This window comes from Herpailurus yagouaroundi, unplaced genomic scaffold, assembly GCF_014898765.1.
Source record: "Herpailurus yagouaroundi ecotype Mexico unplaced genomic scaffold, PumYag 185, whole genome shotgun sequence".
Lineage (NCBI taxonomy): Eukaryota > Metazoa > Chordata > Mammalia > Carnivora > Felidae > Herpailurus > Herpailurus yagouaroundi.
In genome coordinates, this window is record NW_024412416.1 from 9,968,527 (window position 1) to 9,993,887 (window position 25,361).

At 44.4% G+C, this 25,361-nt stretch overlaps 1 protein-coding gene across 10 annotated transcripts in view; it reads right to left on the bottom strand.

Moving 5' to 3' along the window:
* AKAP13 (A-kinase anchoring protein 13) overlaps positions 1-25,361 on the bottom strand; it is a 333,617-nt gene that overhangs the window by 219,963 nt on the left and 88,293 nt on the right. For all 10 annotated transcript variants that reach the window (XM_040493732.1, XM_040493734.1, XM_040493731.1 and 7 more), the window contains one exon: positions 23,082-23,125. In XM_040493732.1, the coding sequence (XP_040349666.1) occupies positions 23,082-23,125 (44 nt within the window). The remainder of the gene's footprint in view (positions 1-23,081; positions 23,126-25,361) is intronic.

Consider the following 25,361-nt stretch of genomic DNA (forward strand, 5'->3'; position numbering starts at 1 on the left):
TTTTGAAAAGAGGGAAATCATCTTGATTTGCGTGTTAAAAGAATCCCTCTCCTTGGAGTGACTTTATCCTTTGTCTGCCTAGCCAATTCCTACAAGCTTTGAACCAACATGGCCCATCTGAGGAGTAATGTGCCATCGTTTCTGCACAGGGAACACACAAGCAGGAGACATAAGGAGAGGCAAAGGATTTCGGCTTTGATACTCTAGTCCAAGGAGAACCATGGAAGGTTAACAACGTTATCTGCTCCACGTACTTTTCTATACGTGGTTGGAAGATCAAGTAAGATAATCACAAAAAACTTTTATATAGCATTAATCATTATTCTTCAAGTGTCACCAGTAATGTCTTCCATCCCCAACCATCGTAGAGAAATATGAACTCCTCTGCTGCAGCTCTCTTGATTTATGATGCCTTTTTTCCTCACAGCACATTTTACTATCTGACACATACATTTATTTATATATATGTACAATGTGTATTTATATATATATATATACACACACACACACACATATGTGTATGTAATCATATAAATTATAAGAGTACACATGTATTTACATATTTCCCTGATTCCTCCCTTTCCTCCCAAGTATTATACAAGCTTCATGAGGCCAGAGAGCATATTTGTTTTCTTCAGTGCAACATCACTGCCTAAAAGTGTAAATGCCTGCTTTAAGTGCTCAGTAAATGTTGGATGAAATAATGAATAAATGAATTCCTAACTGGATTCTCTTCCTATGAACAATCCACCTCTCTTCAATTCATTTCAACACATAAGACACCTGGATGAGAAATTAAAAGAACTAAAATCTAATGGTCTCGCTATGCCAACTTTTTAGGTCAGTGGTTCCTGAAACGTCTTTTAAAAATAAAACAAACAAGGGGCACCTCAGTGGGTTGAGCGTCTGACTCTTAAATTCGGCTCAGGTCATGATCCCAGAGTCATGGGATCGAGCCCTGTGTTTGGCTCCATGTGAACACTGAACGAGCTTGAGATATTCTCCCTCTCTCTCTCCCCCACTCCCCTCTGCCCCTGCTTGTGCTCCCTCTAAAAAAAATAAAAATGAAAATAAGGCCAAAAAAAAAAAAAAATGACTGAGCATAGAACTAAAGCTCAAAAGGACCAGTGACAAGAAGAGAATATAGTAGCATTCTATATGCTTGGTTAAATAAATAGGTTAATAAATAAATATTTATTTAACCAAGGGGCTTTACCCTTATCTGTCTCTTAAGTGGAAAAGTATTCAGATACTCTCCAATCCCCTCAGAAGAAAGCCCACGTTCCAGACTGGACAGCAAAGCTGTCTGTTTATAAAGCTTTCCTTAAAAGGCGCCTCAAAGTACCTCAAGTAACATAACAGAAATCCACTGAGAAATGTAATGACTTTTGGCATAAACTAAATTCATTCCATATACACGGAGACTCTGGCTGATTTCAAGGCTAGAAAATATTTAACAATTTTATTGGACATTTAAACTTAATTTTTATTTCAACCAGGCTAACCTTTTGCCAGATGAAGAAAGAGGTCAGTGAAATCCCTATAACCTGCTTTCTTCGTTCTTAATCACACGTGTATATTCCAGCCAGAAGCATCCCCCTTCCCAATGCAAACACAAAACTATTATTTTAAGTACTACTACTAATAATAATCAAAACCCATATGTCTTCCAGCCTCATAATTTTGCAACACTAAGATTATACACAAATTCTTAAAGGTTTCCTTCCAAGCACCGCCTTTTTGGTCCATTAAACCAAAACCAGCAGGTGGCGCTCAATAACCCTGCTGAGTTCCCTGTACACAGGAGTTTGTTACAGACTCTTCTCCCCAATGGGGAAGAATCTTGAAACTTCAGCTGGAAAAGAAATCAAATAAAAAAAAAGTCTGAAAATCACTGAATATATATAGTGTCCTTAATGGCAAGGGTTCCTTAAAACAAAGAGAGTTTTTGAAAACTCGGAGTATATGAGCTTTTTGTTTCAGTGCTCAACCCTGCCTCTCAGACCATTCTCGTTAGGCAAAACTAAATTGGTCAGAGGGTGTTGGCTGGTGGCTTACAGAACACACACACACACACACACACACACACACACACACACACACATACACACACCCCTCTCCCTCCCACAAATGTTTCGCAACTCTCTGGAACAGCTACAATAATCACACCAACACTTAAAGAGACAGTCTCCTCTTTGCTGATGAAAAGATATTTGGATAAAATGAAGAGAACGTAAGGATTTTTATTAATTCTTGATGGGAATCTATTGAAAGAACTGAACGGAGAGGATTAGATAAGTCAGTCTCTCTGGCTCCCTATTCCTCCCTGCTCCCCCAGAGCAGGCTGAAGTGGGGAGGGGCATCCTGTCAACTTCAATCTACCAGCTCCACTTCTGTCCTCACACACTCACACACTCACACCAGAACACACCAAGGTGTGTACGCCTCAAGTCTTTCCACTTGGCCACGGGGCTCCCTTTACCTGCCTAGCCTCCTGTCACCTGACGACGACAGTAAGATGATTGCAGTAGAGCATGAAACAAGAAAGACAGTGGCTTTCTTTCCCGGGTGGATACCTGGTCTCCTTCCTCAGGTGAAAGGCTTCCTCGCCTGACCTAACACAGCACACCTCACCCACTGCATGCAGATCGAGACTTCCTCCAACTCCCTGAGCCTGCCCCGTGTGGGCAATGGGCATGTGCGTGGGCAATGCCTAGGGAGGGAACGCAGGCGGTCAAGTTCAACCACACCTGGCCACGTCTCATTCCTAACCCAGCATACAACAAACCACAAAGACCACTGGAGAGATTCAAAGTTGGCAAGTGGGACACTATCTACTACATCAAGACTGAGAAGGGAAGCTTCCGGTACAGAATGGGAGGCACTGCTTTGGGAGGTAAGACCACAGGCTTTGCAATCCCAGGACAAGGAAGACCTGCTTCACTTGTTACTAGCTTTGTGATGCTTGTAGGGACTACCTCAGACCCTTTTTGGAAACCGCTAGATTGTAAACTCCATGAGGGTGAGATTGTGTCTACTATATTCACATATCTGCATGAAACAACAGTAACAACTCTTTCCTCAAGTGCTGACCGTATGCCAGTGCTGTTTTCATGTCTTACGTGAGCAGGTTACCATTTAACACCCTCACCAACTACATAAAGTAAGTGCTGGTATCTGAAGAAGGTATGCTAAGTATCTAGCATATAGCGGGCACAAAATAAATGTTCCCATTCATTCCCGATAAAAACACCCCCACACTTCAGAATCTCCATGTCTTTACTTTTCTTTACAACCACTGCTGGTTGATTCTTCTTCAAAGAAAGCCAAATACAGTAATAGATTTTACTATTTTTTGGTTTTATTTAATTATGGGTGAAGAATTTTAACTAGATGGCAAAATTGGCTTTATAAAAAGCCCTCTGAGAAAAAGCAGTAATAAGGGAATATAGAAAGAGTAAAATATTTGATTAGTTTTAAAGGTAAATTACAAAGATTTCTTAAAGCTGGTTAAGCTTTTTTAATTTTTTAATGTGGTTTTTTTTTTTTTTTTTTTTTTTGAGAGAGAGAGACAGAGAGAGTGGCAGAGAGACAGAGACAGAGCACAAGTGGGGGAGGCACAGAGAGACAGAGAGACACAGGATCGGAAACAGTCTCCGGGCTCTGAGCTGTCAAGCACAGAGCCCGAAGGAGGGCTCAAACTCACGAACTGCGAGACCATGACCTCAGCCGAAGTCAGATGCTTAACTGACTGAACTGCCCAGGCGCCCCAAAGCTGGTTAAGCTTTCTGACTGATAAGTCTACTGTATTTAAAAGCCATAAAGATAATAAGAAAAAAAACGCCATCATTTCGGATGATAGTAACATTTTTCTTGTCCAGCACTGCTGGGTAAGATTCACATAAACATCCAGTTTTTTTAAAAAGTTTTCCTTTAAAAAAATTTTTTTTAATGTTTATTTTTGAGAGAGAGGCAGAGCATGAGTGCGGGAGGAGCAGAGAGAGAGAGGGAGACACAGAATCCGAAGCAGGCCCCGGGCTCCAAGCTGTCAGCACAGAGCCCGATGCAGGGCTCAAACCCACGAACCACGAAATCATGAGCTGAGCCAAAGTCGGGACGCTTAACCGACTGTGCCGAGGCGCCCCTAAAAAAGTTTTCCTTTTAAAGTGTCAAAATTTTAAAAAGGAACAAATAATGTTTATGAAAATCTATCGAAGGTGCCTTACCCATTTCCCAGCCTTCTTAGATACGGACAAGGAAGGGCGGAAATGTCGTCTGAGTATCTACATGTGCTAAGAGCTTTACACATGGGGACAATATTTAACTGGTAAAGAGTGAACGATATATGTGAAGCACATCTCAAAGTAGCTGGTACTTAGCAAAAGGATTCGAGAAGTGCCAGGTACGCACTCGTCACGATGAGCACCGGGTGACGCATGGACGAAACTGTGAGAATCACTATACTGTATACCTGCAACTAATATAACACTGTATGTTAATTACAGTGGAATTTAAATTTTTTAAAGTGTCATGTTAAACATCATATTCAATCCCCACAAAACCCTGCTGAATTTCACAGATGAAGGAGCCAAGGCTCTCCCAGCTGGTTAGTACTGGAGCAGGAATTTAAACCCACATCCTCTTGACTCCAAAAAGAATCACTTCTCTGAGGACGCTCAAAGCGTCGTCCCAGGACCAGTAAGCACCACCCAGAAACTGACAGAAATGCCAGGGTTCAGCCCTGCCCCAACCTGGCACATCAGAAGCTCTGCGGCCGCGGCCCCATCTGTGTGTTCATGAAGCCGCGGGTGATTCCCATGCACACGCAAGTGTTAGAACCAGGAGGCCCCTGCACTACACTCACCCAGAGCAATTATCGCAGGTCTCCTGTCTGCCCCTAAATGGTTCCCCTTCTTCCCAACTAATTCCACTTTTCAGCGTCTCATTCTTTCTTCCACAACCCATCAACAGCCTAATTTTACAAGCCCTGGGCAACAGCGCGCTTCCCGCACCAGGCAGGAGAACATCAGACACAGCAGCAATGTAATGACACAGGGAGCCCAGGCTCCTGAAGCGAGAAAGGCCTGGTAGAAACGCCGGCCCGATCACTGGCTAGCCGCATGACCTCAGCAAGTGAATGAAGTTCTCCAGCCCTGCTGCCTCCTCTCTAAAACACAGAAAACGATACTAATGGGGTTGTCAGGGTGAGGAAAGGAGAAAACGGATGCAGGAGATAGAGCACAGTGACTAAGTACTAAAAGGTGTTCAATAAACGGAGGCTCTTAACGATTACCACTTTAACACGACGTGCATTTCTGCCACCCTCTGCTGCATACACAACCACCACAACCCCAAATCGACAGGAAGCCTGGGGCCAGCAGCCCAGTGCACCTCTTCTTAAAACCCCTATTTTTGTCTCACAGTCAAAACAGTCAAGAAGACCTACTTCTAATTCTGAGACTTAGTCAGACATGAACAACATACAACCATGCCCACAGATGTGCCAACATTAAAATAACCAATTTCACGGAGATCTGGAAAATGGGGAGATTTGTGGAGGAAAGATATTCAACAAGAGCAATACCCATAGTAGTAGCTTCTTAATAGCATGCCGTCTGGAACCCCAGAACTGCACAAGACTGGATGAACTAGGCAGCGTTGGCAAAACCTAATCAACTTGACTCAAGAGTAGAATGTTCCAGAATGCAGGAGGTGACCAAGAAGGAATTCACAGTCACGTGGGTAGGTCAAGATCACCCCTGGCCTCTAACTAGGTCAAGAAGATGAGAGGAATGGTAGAAAATAAGCCCACAATCAGATTGCTGGCTCTCATGGACCAAAAAAGGAATGTACCAATGCCTTAGGAGTAAGATAAAACTCACATTTCCTTCTGTGGACATAACAAAGAGAGACAGCTGAGAATTCCACCACGGCTGCCAGATGCTCGGTGTATCAACCCGGGGTCAGCAGATAATCCGAACACAGAGCTCTGTGAGGGGCTCCAAGGATGCACGACGCCAACCGCTCTTTCCAAGTTTAAAAAGGAGTAAACAAGCAAACAAACAAACCAACCCCTCCCCCACCAGAGTACAGATGACATTCTCTGTACTCAAGGATAAAGACCCTGAGTTACAATCTCCACATCAAAGAAATCAGGATCTGTGGAGGAGAAAGGTGTAGTCCTGAGAAAAAGGAATAAAGAGGCGTATCATCGGTCCGTTAATCAATCAAAAAATTAGCATCCCTTCCAGGAGAATGGAGTTTCTACATCCCTGTTGATACAAATACATTCCTACTGTTCTATTTGGTTGGAGCTATTTATGGATTTCTGAGCTACAGATGCAGGGGGCTGGCTTTGTAAATCCACCTAACAGTCTCGTCTCAGATGGCAGAGCAAATTCCAAAGACAGCAATGAAAATCTTTAGTCTTATAATGAATAGACTAGACCTTTAAAATATCAATCTTGCTGCCTCAGTTCCCCATCTGTAAAATAATTCTCCTAATTCACAGGTCTGTCAGGCCAACAGAATGAGATCAGGAGAGAAAGAGGCAAACAAGAGAGTTCCAATAATAGCCCATACACAGCATGCAAGTATCAAACCATGTGGGCCGAAATTCAATTTTTCACCAACTGTCAGTACCAAGTTCCCATCTCCGGGGACAAAGTCAAAGTAAAGTGCTGGTCACAAAGCCGCCTGGTGGCGGCTGGTCCAGGTCACTGGTCCAGGCCACAAAGCCGCCTGTGTGGTTTTACCTTCTGGCTAATGATCTGCAGTGGCCTTCCTACTGAGGTCGTGAATCTGACCCCCAGAAATCTCATCTTTGGCTAGTAAGACATTTATAACCATCCACGCAGAGGGCAAAGTTCTCTCCCAAACAGCTTCAATTCTATGTAACCAAATGCTCGGAGAACTTGTAACGTGCAAGGTGTCATGACAGAAGCTAAAGTTAAAATGAGAGCATAAAAACAATTTAAGTGCAGTCTCTGCCCGCAAGGTGCACACGGTGAAGGAGAAAGGGCCGTGTAAACAAAAGCACATCCGCTTCAAGTGTTTGAGGGGTCTTTTAGAAGGTGTGGACAGAGGAGCAGGGGGCACAGGCAGGAGTGGCAGATACTCAGGAGGGTGAGAGTTCAGGAAGGGCTCCACAGAGACAAGCCAAAGGGAACGAATCCTGAAAGACAAACCCTTTCCCTCGTGTGCGTCAGGAGTGACCAGGAGGGTCTGCTGTGTTGCAAAGAGGAGAGATGCAAAAACTTGTTTCCGCATGGCTGGAGGCCAGCACGGAATGGAAGTGGTTTACCTGAAGCATCACCGACTCGGCCTGGGCTACACAGCTGGGGGGTTTTCAACTCCCAAAGGCTGACTTCAAAACAGTTTTTATTTATGCTGCCCAAAATTCAGGTGCGGAAGCCTGTCCACACCTCATTCCCAAACCCAGGCACTCTGACCAGTTCCATTTGCATCCTGACCTGCTCTGCTAACTACCTACAAGAGATCTGGCCTTGATTACTCACAACCACACAAGGAAGAACTCCTGGGAAACGCAAATGATGTAAAAATATTGTGACACACAATGTGCAGCATTAACTCCCTTAACTGAAAATCACTACTACCTCTGCTAAAAGGTAACCAGCCCTGTGTTCAATATTACACACCTTGGTATTTTTTTGAGTCAACAATCTAGCAATAATTTACTCAGGAATCTACCATAGATCCACCCTCTGAAATAACAGCCTACTTAATGCGTGTAATTTCCCATGTGCCTTCAGAGTCAATCTCGGATGATGGGTTAACGGTCGGCCATGCGGAAAGCCCTCAACCTACCCAAACTTCCCCAATTCATAAGAAAGGGGCTTTTTAAACTATCCTGTTGGTTCACTTGGCTCATGCTTAAACGCTGGGATGCATCAGAATAATCTGAAGGGCTTATTAAAAAAATGGCTTGTTGGGCCCCATCATCACACATCCAGATGTAGCGGGTCTGGGGTAGGGCCTGAAAACCTGCATTTCTAACAAAAATCCCTAGCGATGCTTATGTTCCTGGCTGGCGACCACACTCTGGAAAAGCAATGCTCTACAACAATCCAGCTGGAAGTCAGTCCGGGTCACCCCACAAACCAATTACTGCTGTCAATAAACAATTTGTAGGGAGTTTGGATCTTACATTGGACAAAAAGATGGCACGTGGGATTCAGCGCTAAAGACAACCTGTACATGCAGAATGTGATAGAAGCACCAGGCTTCGAGCACGGGGGTCTGGAGAAGGTAGCACCGCTGTGAGGAACTGAGAGTGAAGCCATCCTGACCTGTACATCTCAGATAAAGGAGCGAGAGTTTTGAGTCTGAATCCCTGCTTCCCCTCTTACTAGCTTTGTTCCTTCATCTAGAACGCGGGTCTCCCGAGGGTGAGGAGACCATGTAGTGACCATAATGGAAGGCGCTCAGTAGCTCCGCCTTCCCTTTCTATGCATACCAGGGAGAGAGCTGTCAACACGGGAGTATTTACAGAAGACACAAGAGGAAGTGCACCGTATAACGTTTATCTGCTTTCACCAATATAAAGATGGGTCTCCTCCGAAACGACCTATATTTAGGGGCACCTAGGTGGCTCAGTCAGTTAAGCGTCCGACTTCGGTTCAAGTCATGATCTCGCGGCTTGTGGGTTCAAGCCCCTCATCGGGCTCTGTGCTGACAGCTTGGGGCCTGGAGCCTGCTTCGGATTCTGTGTCTCCCTCTGCCTCTGCCCCTCCCCTCCCTTCTTGCGCTCTGCCTCTCTCTCTCTTTAAAAAAATAAATAAATAATTAAAAAAAATTTCTTTTTATGGGGTGTCTGGGTGGCTCAGTCAGTAAAGCATCAGACTTCAGCTCAGGTCATGACCTCGTGGTTTGTGGGTTCAAGCCCCACATCAGGCTCTGTGCTGACAGCTCGGAGCCTGGATCCTGCTTCGGATTCTGTGTCTCCCTCTGACTCTGCCCTTCCCCTCCTCCCTCCCTCTCTCTCTCTCTCTCTCTCAAAAGAGGAAGTAAATAAACTTAAAAAAAGATTTTTTTTAATAAAGAAATAAAACTACCCATATGTAAAGCTTCTGTCACCTGTGAAATGTGCTTGTATCTCCTCGTTTTATCCTCACTCCCCCGGCGGCCGGCCCCCCGTGTGGGGGGGGGAAGGACGGTGCCTGGATGGGGTGTGCCTCAGGCCTCCAAGGCAGCTCCCGCTGAACGGGCCTCGCTCACCAGGTGGCACCATTTTCCCTCGCCGCTCATATTAACACCCTCCGCGGTCCCAACGTCTGGGGGCTCCTCTGAGCTGTCAGCCACTCATCCAGACCACACTGCTCCTCCTCCCTCAGAAGAGCCTAACCCCTGTCGCATTCGTCCAGTGCGTTGTAGCCGTGCGGTGAGGGGACGGCCTGCTCACGTGAGGCCCCTCACGGCCTTCCGCCCCCGCCTCCCTCCTGATCTCCTCATGTGGTGCTACCTGCATCCGCTACTGTCTGCCTGGCCCGACGCTCTCCAGTGCTCTCCACCCCGTTACCTGTCACACAAATTCCCAGGCCCGCTACACGGGTGCTGGCCAGCAGAATTTTCTGCGGTGACGGCCATGTGCGATGACTGAGCGCTCTGCAGCGGAGGAACTGAATTTTTCATTTTATTTCATTTAGATTAACGTAAATAGCGCAGGCAGCTGGGGACTACTGTAATGAAGAGAGCGGCTCTCCAGAAAATCATCTCCAGGTATTCTCCCACGTGAACTGTCCTCCCCAGTCGATCCAGGGGCCTCGCCACCCCTGACCACCCCATGTCCACGTGTTCCTTCGAACACTGTCTTTCCTTCTCTCACTGCTCTTCCCTCTCTCCGCAGCCTGCCTAGCCAGGCTCAGAGAGCCCACATCTTGCCCGAAGGCTTCGCGACTGTTCTGCCAACACTTGTTCCTCACTCTGCTGTGAGCCCTCGCTGCCGCCGTAACTCACCCAACACCTGAACAGGTACTGTTTGTGCTGTCACGCTCACGCACTTGAGCCCCTGTGGAAGAAGCTATCCCTCTAAGACCAGACCCTCCATTCACTTACCAGGTGACTCACAAATTCCTGTGGAGTGAATTACAATCATAGAGCCTTACGCTTTGCTCTTCCTTGGACAGCGAGACCTTTCTTCGCTAGAACCGCATCGAGATCGCTACTCCAAACCCTCCTCCCGACAGTTATTCGGATGCTTGGGGAGCACCCAGGGATTGTCCAGGCATCCCGCAGACAGGCCCTGAAAAGTCGTGACCAATGTACATACCTCCATCCACTCTGAAACTGCCAAGGGAAAATAAGGAAACGTAAGATCTATTAAGTTCCAAGCCAGTTTCTGGAGACTGCTGAAAACATCCACCAGAAGGAAACTGAAGTCCTTGCTCTGCAAAACCACTGACAGCCTGATCGAGGAACACTTGACTTCCTTATTTCTTCTGGCGCTAGTGACAAAGTGTTGTTATTTCACTACAGTCCTCAGATCTGGCTGGGAAAGGCCACCAGTCTACAAAATGTTGGAGCAGACCCATCAGACACGTATTGTTAAGGCAGAAGCAGGTAATTCATTTAAGAGATCAGAAGGCTGATAAGACTCTCTTTGTGGGAGCAAAATGGAACGTAACCACCAAGCAGGAGGCAAAGCCAGGTTATTTCACCTCCTATTCTGAAAACACCCTTCCCAGGAAGAACTGATAAAATGTGGCCATAACCACATAGGTCCTCCTCCCCTACAATGAGCCACCGAGAACACCATGCTGGGGCAACCTAAATTCTGTGGCCCGTCAAAATTTTGATTATTTATGCAAACTACCTATTTGAGAATAAATTGCTGGAAGTGATGAAAATTTTAACACCTCTTCTTTCTGAGCACATCCTCTCCCAGTGCACTCCCATCTTCTGGAACGGTCTGGGTTCCGAGAGCTGCTCTGATTAGCACGCACAGAGCACACTGATCACGGTACAGAGTCCAAGTCTTCACCAAGGCTGAATGAAAACCCAAATCTAGAGTCAACAAGAATCCAACGTGGTGGCAGGAAACCACCCTGGTAAGATATTCTCAAGATCTAAATGTGAGTCAAATGGATACGTCCTTTGGATTTCCCTGGCTAAATGGGCTTTGGAGGCATCACAGGATTTGAACTCTTGATCCACCACAGTGGTGCATCCTTACACTGGTCAGCCACCCCTCCGATCCTCACTTCTCTGGCTCTGAAGTGGAAGGAGTAATCAAATCCTACACGTGTCTTGTGAGGAACAACATCATTCTAAGAAACGGTCCCTATCCTAACAGAAATAGTTATAATCATAATACACTGTTTTGTTTTGTACTTTTTCTCTTTCTACATTTGAGAGAGCGAGCTTGCATGTGAACTGGGGAGAAGGGCGGGGGGGGGGAGAGACAGAGAGGGGGAGAGAGGCGGAGGGGGGAGAGAGGGGGAGAGAGGCAGAGGGAGAGAGGGAGAGAAGGGGAGAGAGGCAGAGGGGGACAGAGGCAGAGGCAGAGGGGGGAGGGAGGCGGAGAGGGGGAGGGAGGCAGAGAGGGGGAGAGAAGGAGAGAGGCAGAGAGGGGAAGAGAGGCGGAGAGAGGCAGGAGAGGGGGAGAGAGGCAGAGAGGAGAGAGGGGGAGAGAGGAACAGAGGGGGAGAGAGGCAGAAAGGGGGAGAGAGACAGAAAGGGGGAGAGAGGCAGAGAGGGGGAGAGAAGGAGAGAGGGGAGAGAAGGAGAGAGGGGAGAGAGGCAAAGAGGGGGAGAGAATCTGAAGCAGGCTCCATGGTCAGCGTGGAGCCTGACATGGGGCTCGATCCCATGACCCTGGGATCGTGACCTGAGCCGAACTCAAGAATCAGACACTCAACAGACTAAGCCACACAGGCACCCCTGTTCTGTATATTTTAAACAAAGAGCGGCATCCAGTGGCAAAGATTTTCTTTTCTACGAGGTTCCTCTATTGTCAGGATGCTTCCGCCCCCTCCCGGAAGCAGTAATATGCAACAACATTCGGTACTAAAGAAAAAGGAGAAAGCAGGAAGGACATAATAAACCAGATCTGCTGGGGTTCTGGAAATTCGTTTTGTAAGTAGAATGGCTCTTCCCCTTGAAAATCTAACAAATGTGGATCTTATCCCAAACACACGGCAGGTGATGAGAATTATCCCACAGACAACCTTAGAGCCTGCGCTGAAGCCTAGTTTACATCTCACATCCGAGTATCTCTCTGGTTGTAAAAGAAAGTATTTCATTCGTAGGGGGGAAATGCCTTCTGACTTTCCGGAGGGAGACCAAGACAGGTGTTCAAGAACACAGCGAGTGAGTTTATAGTTGCAGAACCTGATAAATGCACCCCTAACTTTCCCTCTTTATGAGTTCTTATGGCCGTTTTAGTTAGCAAATCATCACCCGTATAAACCTTCTCAGTCAGTGTTAGCCACAGCCACCTGTTCTGGGGCATCACTAACCCTGAAGTGTCCACTGCCCACTGGGACACTTTGGAAACTGGCAAAGAAAATGATTCTAATACAGACAAGCATCACGGAGCTGCAGAAGGTGTGCTTTACAAGACAAATGCCTTCCTGTCCCAGGGCCACGGGCCTCCTCTCACCGGTCTGAGGCTAACAAGTTACTCATCCTCTTGAGGAAGCTCCAAGTATAAAGGTAAGGACCCCATCAAGTAATTCATTGGATGGTTATCACTGACTTTCCTATATTAAAAGGTAAAACACTCATTTTATTTTGACACTTTTTCTACTTAAGAGGGATTTCAAGTCATAACTACAGTCTATTCGCCAATGTGTTCACAGCCCATAAAGGCATTCTACGCCTTACCTTCCTACCCCCAAAAAGGAACTCAATGCTATCATTTCAAATATTCCTCTCTTCTTCTAGTCTTCCCATTGCTACCTTTTTTTTCTCTACTAAAGCCCACTTAGGCTAAATCTTGTACTTTGACTTCTCCATTCAAGTACTTTGAGTCTTAAGTTCAAACCAACTAATGACCTGACCTGCCTTCAGCACACGGGCGAGCCTGATTACTGACAGTTTCTGCTACCTGACCAGATCCATCACAAACCCCATGAAACTTTAGGCAAGTCCCTCAATCTCTCTGTAGCTCAGTTTCTTCACCCTTCCAGAAGACTGGGCTCATCACCCCAAAAATACAAGGATTCCTATGACTCATCACACTGTTTCCAGTCCTGACCTCCCTCACAGAGTCCGTTCCCTCATGCCAAGCTGACTGTGGGACACTCACTTGGGTTCCTCATCACTAATTTTCTTCCAGAAAAGTACGGTGATGAGAAAGAGGAAGCGATTTTCTCCGGCACATAAAGTATAGATTAATCCAGTTCTCCTTATTCTCCACATTTGACCCTCATTGTCTCCCTGTACCCGACAGAGCTTCAGGCCTGGCCTCATCGGGTCTCTTCCAGAACGAGCCTGGGGCCTCAGATAAGAGGCATCCAAAGAGCTTTCCTCCTCCTCCCTTGGAAATTTTAAAATCCTGCTTCCTTTTCAGCTGTTAGTCTGGGGGAGGGTTTGTTTACCGTTGCTAATGTCCAGTTGCTTGGTTGCTAGGGTAGTGCTCAGTGTGAGGGAGTGGTGGTAGGGCCTATTCTGTTTGCTTTATAAATACCAACCTTGGCTTCATGTGCGTGGCTTTTTCTTTTATCATCTGACGGCATCCCTCACCCCCTACCCCTTCTGGGAAAGGCCTACGCTTTTATCTTGACAGTGAGAAGGGCTCTGGAGCTAAAGGGTACATGTACTACGTCGGTAAAAAAAAAAAAAAAAAAAAAAATCAGCAGTCACACGGTTTGCTGTATGTAGTCTGCTGTAAACAAGAGGCTCAGACAAGAAGCCCCCCAAGGATGCGAGCATAATTCAGGACTCAGGCATTATCTCCAGAGTTCTTTCTCAAGGTGCTAAATGACTAGCTAGGTAACTTATCTCAAAGAACACATCTCTAGAGTAACACCCTATCAGACATTCTACGTCTACAAATACTTGGTAGGGACGCTGCAGAGTTCCTTCCAGTTGTAAGGCAAGTTACACATGTACAACAAAGACATCACTAGTACATTTATTTCCTCGTGGGCAATACCTCCAGTCACAAAAATGGCATCACTGAACTATTCACGGCCCACACAGGGTAAACTAACAGTGAAACTTGGGAAACAAATGAGCAACTTTAAGAAAGACAGCTGTTTTATCAAAACGAAGCAAATTTTACTGAAATTTTAGTAGTCTCAGCTGAACTGTATTTCATTCACTCGCTCAACCAATGTTCACCAAGTGTCTACTCTGTTCCATGTGAAATGCGCTCGGTCCAGCTTAGGTGAGAACTACATTTATTTGAAAACCCCGTGTGTATCCACAAGGGCAGAGACGATCGATCCTCTGTTCGAACCTCAGGCAATCAATTACCACCGTGAACTCTCCCCTCGTCCACCTACGTTCAAGGGCACACCTTGCAGAGAACAGTGCCCTTTTTAGGAAAATCCAATATGCAAAACATATTAGAGGGGGAAAGCAAACAATTACACTGTCTTCTTTAAATGCTTCATTCCTTTAGAACAGATAAATTAAACACCACCCGAATCAAGGGATTGAAGTTAACATCTCCAATAACCAAACAAGAGTATGTCATGTGTCCTCCTAACGTGGTGTGCCAAGAAGGGCATCTTTTTCGTAGTAGTCCAGCCCAAATCAGGAGAAAACATCATATAAACCCCAACTGCCACAAAACAATTGACCAAAATGTCAGTATCGTGAAAGACAGAGAGGCAGAGGGCCTCCTCCTGATTAAGAGACTAAAGAGACATAAATACAATGTGTAATCCTGGATTAAATCCTGAACTGGGAAGGGGAGGAGAGGGGAGGGAGGGGACAGAAGGAGGATGCTATAAAGGACATTATTGGGATAACTGGAGACATTTGGATATGAACTTACATTACATAAGAGTATTACATCAGTGTTACAATTCCTGTTTTTGTTAATTGTACTGTGGTTATGAAAGAGAATGTCCTAGTTCTTAGGAAATATATGCTGAAATATTTAGGGGGAATAGGGTAGCATGTCTGCAACTTTCAGACAATTCAAAAAATATGTAATAGAATGATAAGCAAATGGAACTAAACGTTTATTAGTAAGGGATGAATAGAGACAAAGTATTCTTGTAACCTTTCTGTAAATCTAAACTTAAAGATTTAAAAAATATTTTTTTTAAACACATGAAATGGAAGATTAAATCTGGGTTACTTATAAGAAAAAAGGCCTTGACTTGTATATATTAAGTGTTGTGACATTTGTGTCTTCTGGAACAACTGTGTAAGACAGCTTGGTCTACAAAAAGAAGAAAATGGGTTTGAGAACCACAATTTCTGGGTGAAGCCCTACCTTTTGCATCCGCTAAATGAGCCATCTTGAGTTTCTGCTTCCTTAGTGTGACAGGGTCACAATGTAGCTTCCTCTACCCTCACAAGGTTGCTGTGAGAAGCAAATGCCACAACATATGCAAATGTGCTTTGTAAACTAGAAGGACTCTGCTAACAGAGCTCTTGTTTCTAAAGTATTCCGGGGAAACCACGAAGAGAAAGGTATCACACCTCCTTTACTTAGGTTCTCAAATGGACTGACAGTAACAAATAATTTGGAAATATGTTGCTTTTTCTCTCCCAAGAAGCAATTCAGCCATGAAAGAATATGAAAAACAAGCACATTTTTTATTACACTCTCCTCTGATAAGTGAAAGCCAAATCTGCTTAAAAAAAGAAAAAAAAAAAGTTCAACTCAAGAATATCCAATTTACATGGAAAATATGGATCTTAAATGAGTACAACGTGTTCAGACTGTTTCCAAGATACTGTGTTTAAACTGCCCAAGAAGCCAGCCTGCCCAGGGCCGGCACCTCCCCATCAGGATGAGTCCCGAATCCCTGAGAGGTCTGGCTTGACCCCAAGCCACGGAAAGTGCTACAGCCTTCAGAGCGCGCCCGGAGATGGGTGCTGAGCTGGGACGGGAAGCAGGTGTGGAGAAAGGAGGGCCCGGGGACATGGCCTGTGTGCGTGAAATCCCCCACCAGGATTTTCCCTCCTCTCCTCCCCCAGAAGGAAAGATTGTGCCCACGCCTCCTTTGTTCTGAGCCGCGGCCACTGCCCTTTCTGTTCCTCCAACTGATCGAGCCGGCCTTCACTTCAGAGCCCTACACCTGTTCCCCCGGCCCGAACGCTGTGCCAACATCTCCGCATGGCTGGCTCTTCCGGTCAGTCGGGTCTCAGCTCATAGTGGCACATCCCTCACAGGCCTTCCCTGACCACGCAAACTAAAACAGCCCCTCGTCGGGCACTGGCACACCTCCTTGTTGTGTTTATTTTTGTAAAGCTTTCCTCCTGACGTTTCTTCCTGTTTACGACTCGTAAGCTCCCTGAGAGCAGGGACTTTGGTGTTTTGTTCATGGCTGAATCTGCAGCAGCCAGAACAGAGCCTGGAACAGCGCAGGCACCCGAATGAAAGAGTGAATTTCCAGTTCCATGCCCACACGGCTGGTGGTCAACAAAACGCCCTTCAACATGTCCAGAGGACAAGCTCAGGGCCCCTTTCTTTCCCGCATCTGGCAAAGGCATCGGCTGTCACTCATGCTCTAATTCTCAATCAACCGCCATGGTCTCTCACTCGCCACATAATTTGGTCCTGCTGCTTCTTTGAAAATACGTCTTGCATTTGACAAGGTCTCTGTTTCACCCCCACCGAACCTTCTAGGCCCTCATCAGCTAGAAGGATATTCCTCAACCTGTCAAAGTCTGTACCTCTTCAATCCTTAGAAATTCCTCTGGCAACAACCGACGCCCTTGTGGAGGCCGAGTGGCGCGAGTGGAATCGCGTGGCTGACGGACCAGAAAACCCAGACGTGGTCACATCAAACACCTGGTCTCCCGAGTTTCAGATCGCTGTCTTCACATTCCACTGTGCCCATTTCAACAAAAATAAGTCTGTGAGCAGCTTCCTGCAGGCACACCTGGGTGGCTCAGTCCGTTAAGCATCCAACTTTGGATTTCAGTGCAGGTCATGATCTCACAGGTCGTGGGATCGAGCCCCGCATCGAGTTCTGCGATGCTTGCTTGGGATTCTCTCTCTCCCTCTCCCCCACTTGTGTGTGTGTTCTCTCTCAAAACAACTAAAGAACCATTAAAAAAAAAATAAAAATAAAAATAAAAAATATATATATATATATATATTTATATATACACACACATCGTTCATGGGTCCAAGCCCCGCTTGGAGCTGACAGCTCAGAGCCTGGAGCCTGCTTTGGATTCTGTGTCTCCTTCTCTCTCTGTTCCTCCCCCGCTCGCACTCTCTGTGTCTGTCTTAAAAATAAATAAAAGATTTTTAATTTTTTTAAAAAATGTTTTAAAAAAATAAACAGCTTCATGCAAACATTCACCAGCCCTGCCACCTGTACAGGCTGTGAACTTTCTTACATTTGTAACTACTACAACTCATTCTGGACACATCTTTATGCAAAGAGTGATAAAAATACTTATTTGGAATCCAGCTAATTTTGCTTCATTTATGGATAAAAGTTCTTCTCAGGATCCAGTGTTTTTTTATTATTTATGAGCAGTTTTCTCTCTTCTGCTGCTGATACATACCCCTGGCAGATCCCAAATGTAAACTCAAAGAAAAACTTCAACATACTCGTTCTGTTCTTTTGGTTCTCTCCTTCTCTAGGTACAGAGAACTGACCTCCAAAGGACGGTCACGTAACAGTTCCTTCTCTTTAACAGAATGGCCGAGATCCCCATAACCTGACTCAGTTCACGGAAAACCAACTATACACTGTCACTCTCCTTTTAAAAAACGGGTAACAAGGGGCGCCTGGGTGGCGCAGTCGGTTAAGCGTCCGACTTCAGCCAGGTCACGATCTCGTGGTCCGTGAGTTCGAGCCCCGCATCGGGCTCTGGGCTGATGGCTCAGAGCCTGGAGCCTGTTTCCGATTCTGTGTCTCCCTCTCTCTCTGCCCCTCCCCCATTCATGCTCTGTCTCTCTCTGTCCCAAAAATAAATAAACGTTGAAAAAAATTTAAAAAAAAACCAAAAACAAAAACAAAAAAAAACGGGTAACAAACTGCCCCAAGGTATTCTTGCTAACAGACATACTTGAAATGTGAAGTTTAAAATATTCTTCGGGAGGATCTGCCCAACTAAGCACATAATCATATACAAAGGACTTGCTTTATGAAGAATATTCCCCAGAACTGATTTCTAAAGAGCCTTGCTTTCCCAACAGAACGCAGCTTTAAGCTTAGCAAGCTTTACAGTGGTTTCTATTACTAAGCCCCAAAATACAGATTTAAATCACAATTTTACCACTGATTAGCTGCACCACCTCATCAGCTCATCTTCAGAACTCATGTCCTGACTCTACAACAGTGAGGCTGAAGCACATATAGTACCTGCAATCCTTAGTAATTCTAAAGTTCTTGGATTCCTTAGTAATTCTAAAGTTCTTAGATTCCATGATGGCAAAGATCAGAAAACTTCTAACCGATCTTTTTTATCAGTTTATTTATTTTTTGAGAGAGAGAGCACGCGCATGCACACGAGGGAGAGGCAGAGAGAGAGAGAGAGAGGGAGAGAGAATCCCAAGCAGGCTCTGCACTGTGAGCACAGAGCCCCACGTGGAGCTCGATCTCACAGGCCACGAGATCATGACCTGAGCTGAAACCAAGAGCCACTTGGGCGCCCCCTAACTGATCTTGTTGCAGCTACTCTCTCCCTAAATTATCCTTCACTCCACCGCCAATTAATTTTTCCAAACTACCACTGGGTTCATTTCCTATTGCTGTTAAAACAAATAACCTCAAACTCTGAGGCTTACAACAACACAGATTTATTATCTTACAGGTCTGGAGCTCAGAAGTCTGAAACAACTTTCATTGGGCTAAAATAAAGATGTCACGGGGCTGTGTTCACTGAGCAAGCTCCGAGAAAAAACCATTCCCTTGCTTTTTCCAATTTCCAGAGGCTGTCCTCCCCGGCTCATGGCCCTTTCCTCCTCCTTCAAACCCAGCAGTGTGCCATCTGCAACTCTCTCCGACTCATGATTCTCCTCTCTCACTTACAAGGACCCTTGTGTTTACACTGGGCTCCAGATAATTCCGGATAATTCTCCAGATAATTCAGGAGAAGCTCGCATCTCAGGGATCCTGAACTTAATCAAACCTGTGAAGTCTCTTTTGCCATGTAAGATAAACATTCACAGATTCTGAAGATTAAGTCATGGGCACATGAGGGAACCGTTCCTCTGCCTACCACAACTACTGAGTAACGTCAGCCACCTAATCAAAAATCTGCAGTGACTGAAACCAGACAAGAACACCAGGAGAAAACTGGAGACTGTATCTTTTACGTACAAGACACAAAATTCCTCAACAAAACATGAGCAGATCAAATCCAGCAACAAAGGAGAAGGATTATATACCACAACAAAATGAGACTTCTCCCAGGAATGCAAAGTTGGCTTAACATTCAAAACCAATCAATCTAATACACTACACTAATGAAAGAAAAAAAAACCCACATGATCATCTCACAGACACAGAAAAACACATTCAACAAAATCCAATGCTTTTTCATGACAAAACAATCAAACTAGGAACCGAAGGGAACTCTGTCAACTTGATAAAGGCACCTGTGAAAAGCCCACAACTAAGAACATCATACCTGATCAATGCTGAAGGTCAGAATACTTTCCCGTTCTTTAAGATCAGAAACAAAACCAGGATGTCTGCTCTCACAAGTTCTACTCAACACTGTACTGGAAGTTCCTACTCAGGGCAATTAGGCAAGAAAACCAGAAGGCATTCAGATTAGAAAGCAAAAGACTAATCTGTATTTTCAGATGACATCATCCGCATGCAGAAAAATCTCAGGGATCCACTAAAAAACTATTAACCAATAAACAAGTTCAGAGAGGCTGTAGGTTGTAAGGTCAATACACAAATATCAACTGTATTTCTATACAGTTCACTAGCAGTGAACAATCTGAAAATGAAATGAGAAAACAATATCATTTATAATAGCATCAAAAAGAATTAAAATACTTAAAACACATTTCACAAAGGTACAAAGTTTGTACACTGAAAACAATAAATCGTTGTTAAAAGAAATTAAAGATGACCTAAAATAGGAGAGAATTAACAGTCCAGAAATAATTCCTTACATTTATGATTGATTTTTAACAAGCGTGCCCAAGAAAATCCGAGGTGGAAAGAAGACTTTTCAACAAATGGTGCTGGGACAGCCAGATGTCCACATGTCATAAAATGAAATTTGGAGGCTTCCTTGCAGCATACAAAAAAAATGTACTCTGGAGCCATACACTTAAATGCAAGGACTTAAACTGTAAAACCCCTGGAGGAAAGCACAGGAGTCCATTTTTTGTGACCCTGAGTTACATAAAGCCTTCTTAGATATGATAACAAAAGCACAAGTGGTAAAGGAAATGATAGGTAGGTTGGACATCATCAAACTTAAGAAGTTTTGTGCTTCAAAGGGTACCATCAACAAAATGAAATGATAACCTTACAATGGGAGAAAGTTTTTGCAAATCATATATCTGATATGGGATCCAGAATATATAAAGAACTCTTAAAACTCAATTAAAAAAAAAAATTGTTTAAATAAGCCAGGAATCTGAATAGGCATTTCTTCAAAGATACATAAATGTCCAACAGCAGCTGACAAGATGCTCACAATCATTAGCCATTAGGGAAATGCAAATCAAAATCACAATGAGTTTCCATTTCACCCCCACCAGGATGACAACAATTCAAAGTCAGATTAACAGCAAGTGTTTCAAGAACGTGGAGGCACCAAGACTCTCAACATCGATGGTGAGATCTGAAAATGTGCAGGTACCGTGGAAACAGTGTGGCAATTCCTCAAAATGTTAAACAGAGAGTTACCATGTAAGCAAGCAATTGTACTTTTTTTTTTTTTAAGGTTTTATTTTTAAGTAACCTCTACATCCAACTTGAGACTTGAACTCACAACCCTGAGATCAAGTCACACGCTCCACCGACTAAGCCAGCCATGCGCCCCAACAAGCAAATATACTCTTAAGTACACACCTGACAAAAATGAAAACATAAGCCTACCGAAAACTGCTGCTGACAGCATCATTATTTATAATATTCAAAAAGTGGAAACAAGCCAAATGCCCATCAACCGATGAATGGATAAATTAGATGTGGGATACCCATACAACAGAGTATAATTCATCAGTAGAAAGGAACAAAGTACTGACACTTGCTCTAACGTGTACCTTAAATACATTCTGCTACATGGAAGAAGCCAGTCACAAAAGACCACGTGTTGTAGGATTCCATTTACATGACATTTCTGGAATAATAAGTAAATCCATAAAGACAGAAAGCAGATAAGGTGTTGCCAGGGGCTGGAAAGGCAGGCAATGGTGAGTAACTACTAATAGGCATGGTGTTTCTTTCTGGGCTGATGAAAATAGTCTTAAGGTAGATGGCAGTTACGATTACACAACTGTGAATATACTAAAAACCACCGAATCGTATACTTTAAATGTGTGAGTTTTATGGGGTGTGAATTATATCTCAATAAAAGCTGTTTTTAAAAGTCCAAGTACTCAGTTCATGTGCAAACCCACTGTTGAACATAATAAATTTTCAAGAAGTCTGGAAAGAAAATAAATACATAAAATATCTTCTAAGAAATGCATATATTTTTATTTGTTACATTTAACAGAAAAAGCATCTATGCAGAAGAGTGATCCCAGGAATGTTCTATCCCAGAAAGGTATAGGACTATTAGTAACACAGCATGATTTAAAATAAACAAATCATAAAATGAACAGCAGATTTCAAATAAACACCATCGAAGGCTCCTGAGTGGTCTCCACGTCTTTGCCTTCACGACTGATCTTCAGTCACCTTTTTAGACTCACCTCCCTACCCCTCACACAAGTTCAGCTGGGCTAGGCTTTCCCCTGCTCACCTCCCACCACTCAGTGAATGCCCTGCTCACCCCTCTACCACCTATCTGCCTTAGATCTTGAATGAATTCTGAGGACTTTTCACCCAACCAAATGCTTCTTCATCTTTAAGGATGTGTCCCATCAAATTTTCCTCACTCTTTCCAGACTATACCAACCTATCCACCGACCTCTGACAGCTTGAACTGTCCATACCTCTAAAGGGACTCCTCACCACCCCCATTCAGCTAATGCACTCTCACAATAATTTAAAAAAAAAAAAAAAAAAAAAGAGGGGCACCTGGGTGGCTCAGTCGGTTGCGCTTCCGACTTCGGCTCAGGCCATGATCTCACAGTCTGTGAGTTTGAGCCCCACGACAGGCTCTGTGCTGACAGCTCAGAGCCTGGAACCTGCTTCAGATTCTGTCTCCCTCTCTCTCTGCCCCTCCCCTGCTCATGCTCTGTCTCTCTCTGTCTCAAAAATAAATAAAAACATTAAAAAAAAAAAAGAGAGAGAGAGAGAGACAGAGACAGAGAGAGAGAGAGTCACCTATACTTTACCTTTCCAGCCTTCATTCATTGATTTATCCATGTCATCTGCCAGCTCCCTCACTTTGGGAAGAGAGCAGATCAGCTTTCACCCAGAACCCTAATGTAAACGGCACGCTTGCCAATGACAGAGCGCCACCTGGGTGCAACGCAGGGTAACTCTCCATGGCCGTAGGAAGACCTCCACACCACTTTTACAGAAATGTGCTGACCGGGAAAATAAGAGCCCCCATATCGTTCCGCAGGGCAATGCAGTTGTGTGATAAGCGCATCTTGCACCTGACCAGTTTACCTCACATCTTACAGGTATTATCTGCCAGCTCAGTGCCATTCATGCAAGTCATTTAGTGTTCACCAAATCAAATTCACTTTCTGAAGTACACTACTTGGATAGATGTTTTGCTAAAAATTCCAGGGATCATCACATGACAGCAGTTTTGAGTTTTCTTATAACAAGTAGAAACCATGGATGAGTGCAAAATGACAAGAAATCTCGCGATCTACTCACATATAACGGAGCTTGCTGTGGATTAAGTTTCATGACCCAGGACACTGAAAGAGAAAAGGGAAAAATAAATGAGAATAGAATTAAAATTTACCATCAGCAGTATAAAAGCCACAAATGCTAGGTGTCGAGTATGGCTCTATGACCACAATCAAAAGTCTGAGATGATGGGATGCCCAGCTTTCCTTAGAGGTGTGGGAAGGTCAGAAGGTCAAGGACCGCAAAACGTCTTGTAGCCCAGAGTCCATCTCTTTAACTGGGGAGAAAGACTTTGATTGAAAATCAAAGACAAAAGGCTTCACTGTCCTGGGAGAATTTTCAACAACCAACAGGATATTGAATGCAGTTACCAAAGCAAAAACAGCGTATGGTCAGTTACACTTTTACATAATCCCCCAAATTTCACAAAGTGTCGCTTGGCCAGAGTCTCTCCCAGTCACCAGGGAACATGGGGGGAGAGACAGCAGAGGTCCAGAGAGCTCTCCTCCTCTCCGCCCTTGGAGAAAGGAGGAGAGGCTGGCCTCCACAAACCACAAGTTCTTACCCTCCTCAAAATTAACAGCCAGAGTCCCTGATGTTATCTTCACTAAATGAATTCACACAAAAATCTTAGGAAGAATTTTGAAGAAGACTTCCAGGCTGGTTAATACATTTCCCAAATATCAAGAAAAGCATACTCTCGAAAGTTTAACTTGGTGATTTGACCAGGAGTTCATGCTAAAATATCATAGCCCAGAATCACGGACTTCAGGACAGCAGGCCCTTTGCCAAACACCCTGAATTTGAGTATAAACTGATCCTGTCCTCACAGAAGTCAGAGGCCGACCCAAGGGACTTTATTATAATTCGATCTAAGGAGCAGGCTAAATGAATTAAATTAAGGGGCATTTACTAACTAACCAGTGATGTAAACAACAGTATAGAAATGTCATTCACACATGCAAAAATATAGGTGAAATCACATTCTTTGTGTTCTACTAGATTACAAAAACCTCACTAACAGTGAACTGAAACCCAAACAGCATAAACGACGGCAGGTTATCAATGAGTAAATGTTTAGAAGAAAGAGCAATGAATGCCCTAGCCACCACGCATAACTTACATAACAGATTCCTCTTAATATTAAAATCCTCACAGATCTACCAGTTTGGCCAGGCTGTGTATGCCCAAGATGAAGGCTCACCCAAAAAGCAGTTAACACATACTTAGGGGAAAAAAAACAAAAACCAAAACTGTAATCAGGCTCCTAAACCCAATCATCTCCAAACCACTTGCAAGCCATAGGCTTTTCAGCATGTTCTGAAGACAGCCCAGGAGCTCCGCCACAATGACCGCCTTCACATCCATCCCTGTTCTTTCTCTGGTCCGCTCCCCAGGCTGTAAGACACCTGGCTCAAGGCACTCTTCCCTTCCTGTCTTCATTTAATAATTTTGTACCCATAGGTGCTAAAAATCACCTGCAAAAATCCACAGCGAAAAACCAAGCTTGAGAAATGTAGCAATAACTAACTCGTTCAGTCGAAAAATAAGGTAGATTTCCAGCCCATCAAATTCAAATAGCAAGCATGGAATGAAAAGAAAGACTGAAGCATTTGAGTACTTTTCTCAATGCATGAACTATCCATTTAATTTAAAATACAGTTTCCTGTGCTCACGAGCCTTTTAATCAGCTTTCCGGGTCCTTGCCCAGACTTGCCTGGGACAGAGGATTGAAAGAACCTATAACTTTATAAACCGATTTGCCTTACCTAACTTGTGACATGTTCCTGTCAAGAAGTATCTGTGGAAACTGAAACAGAATTCACACTCGGGTAATCTGCAACAACTGGAGACATCGAGGGAGACACGCTAGCGATTTAGGGCCCTCTGATGTTTGTCCATCTGCCAAGAAACTTCAGGCAACTATGTTTGAAGAGACCACAAACATCAAGCTATCTGAGTGGCCCCACTGCATTCAGGGGGAGGAGCTGGGGGAACCCACAGGGTTCCAAGGAACGGCTGATGCCACCTCAACTGGTGGGTATTATGAACTCGTCAGAACCCATACAAGTTGTTCTGATATGAGGATTAAGGAGGAATGACAAAGTGTCTGTCCCTGACACTGGTCAAAGGGACAGGCCATTGTTATGCTGGCAACAGAGGCTGTTGAAAGAATAAATCTGTCAAAAGTCATCAAGGCAATGACCCCAGAGGCAACAGATTTGTAAATTCAGATTGCTTTAAGCTTCTTCAGTGCTGACACACAAGAGGAAAGGCAGGACTAATATTTATAGCGCTAGAAAG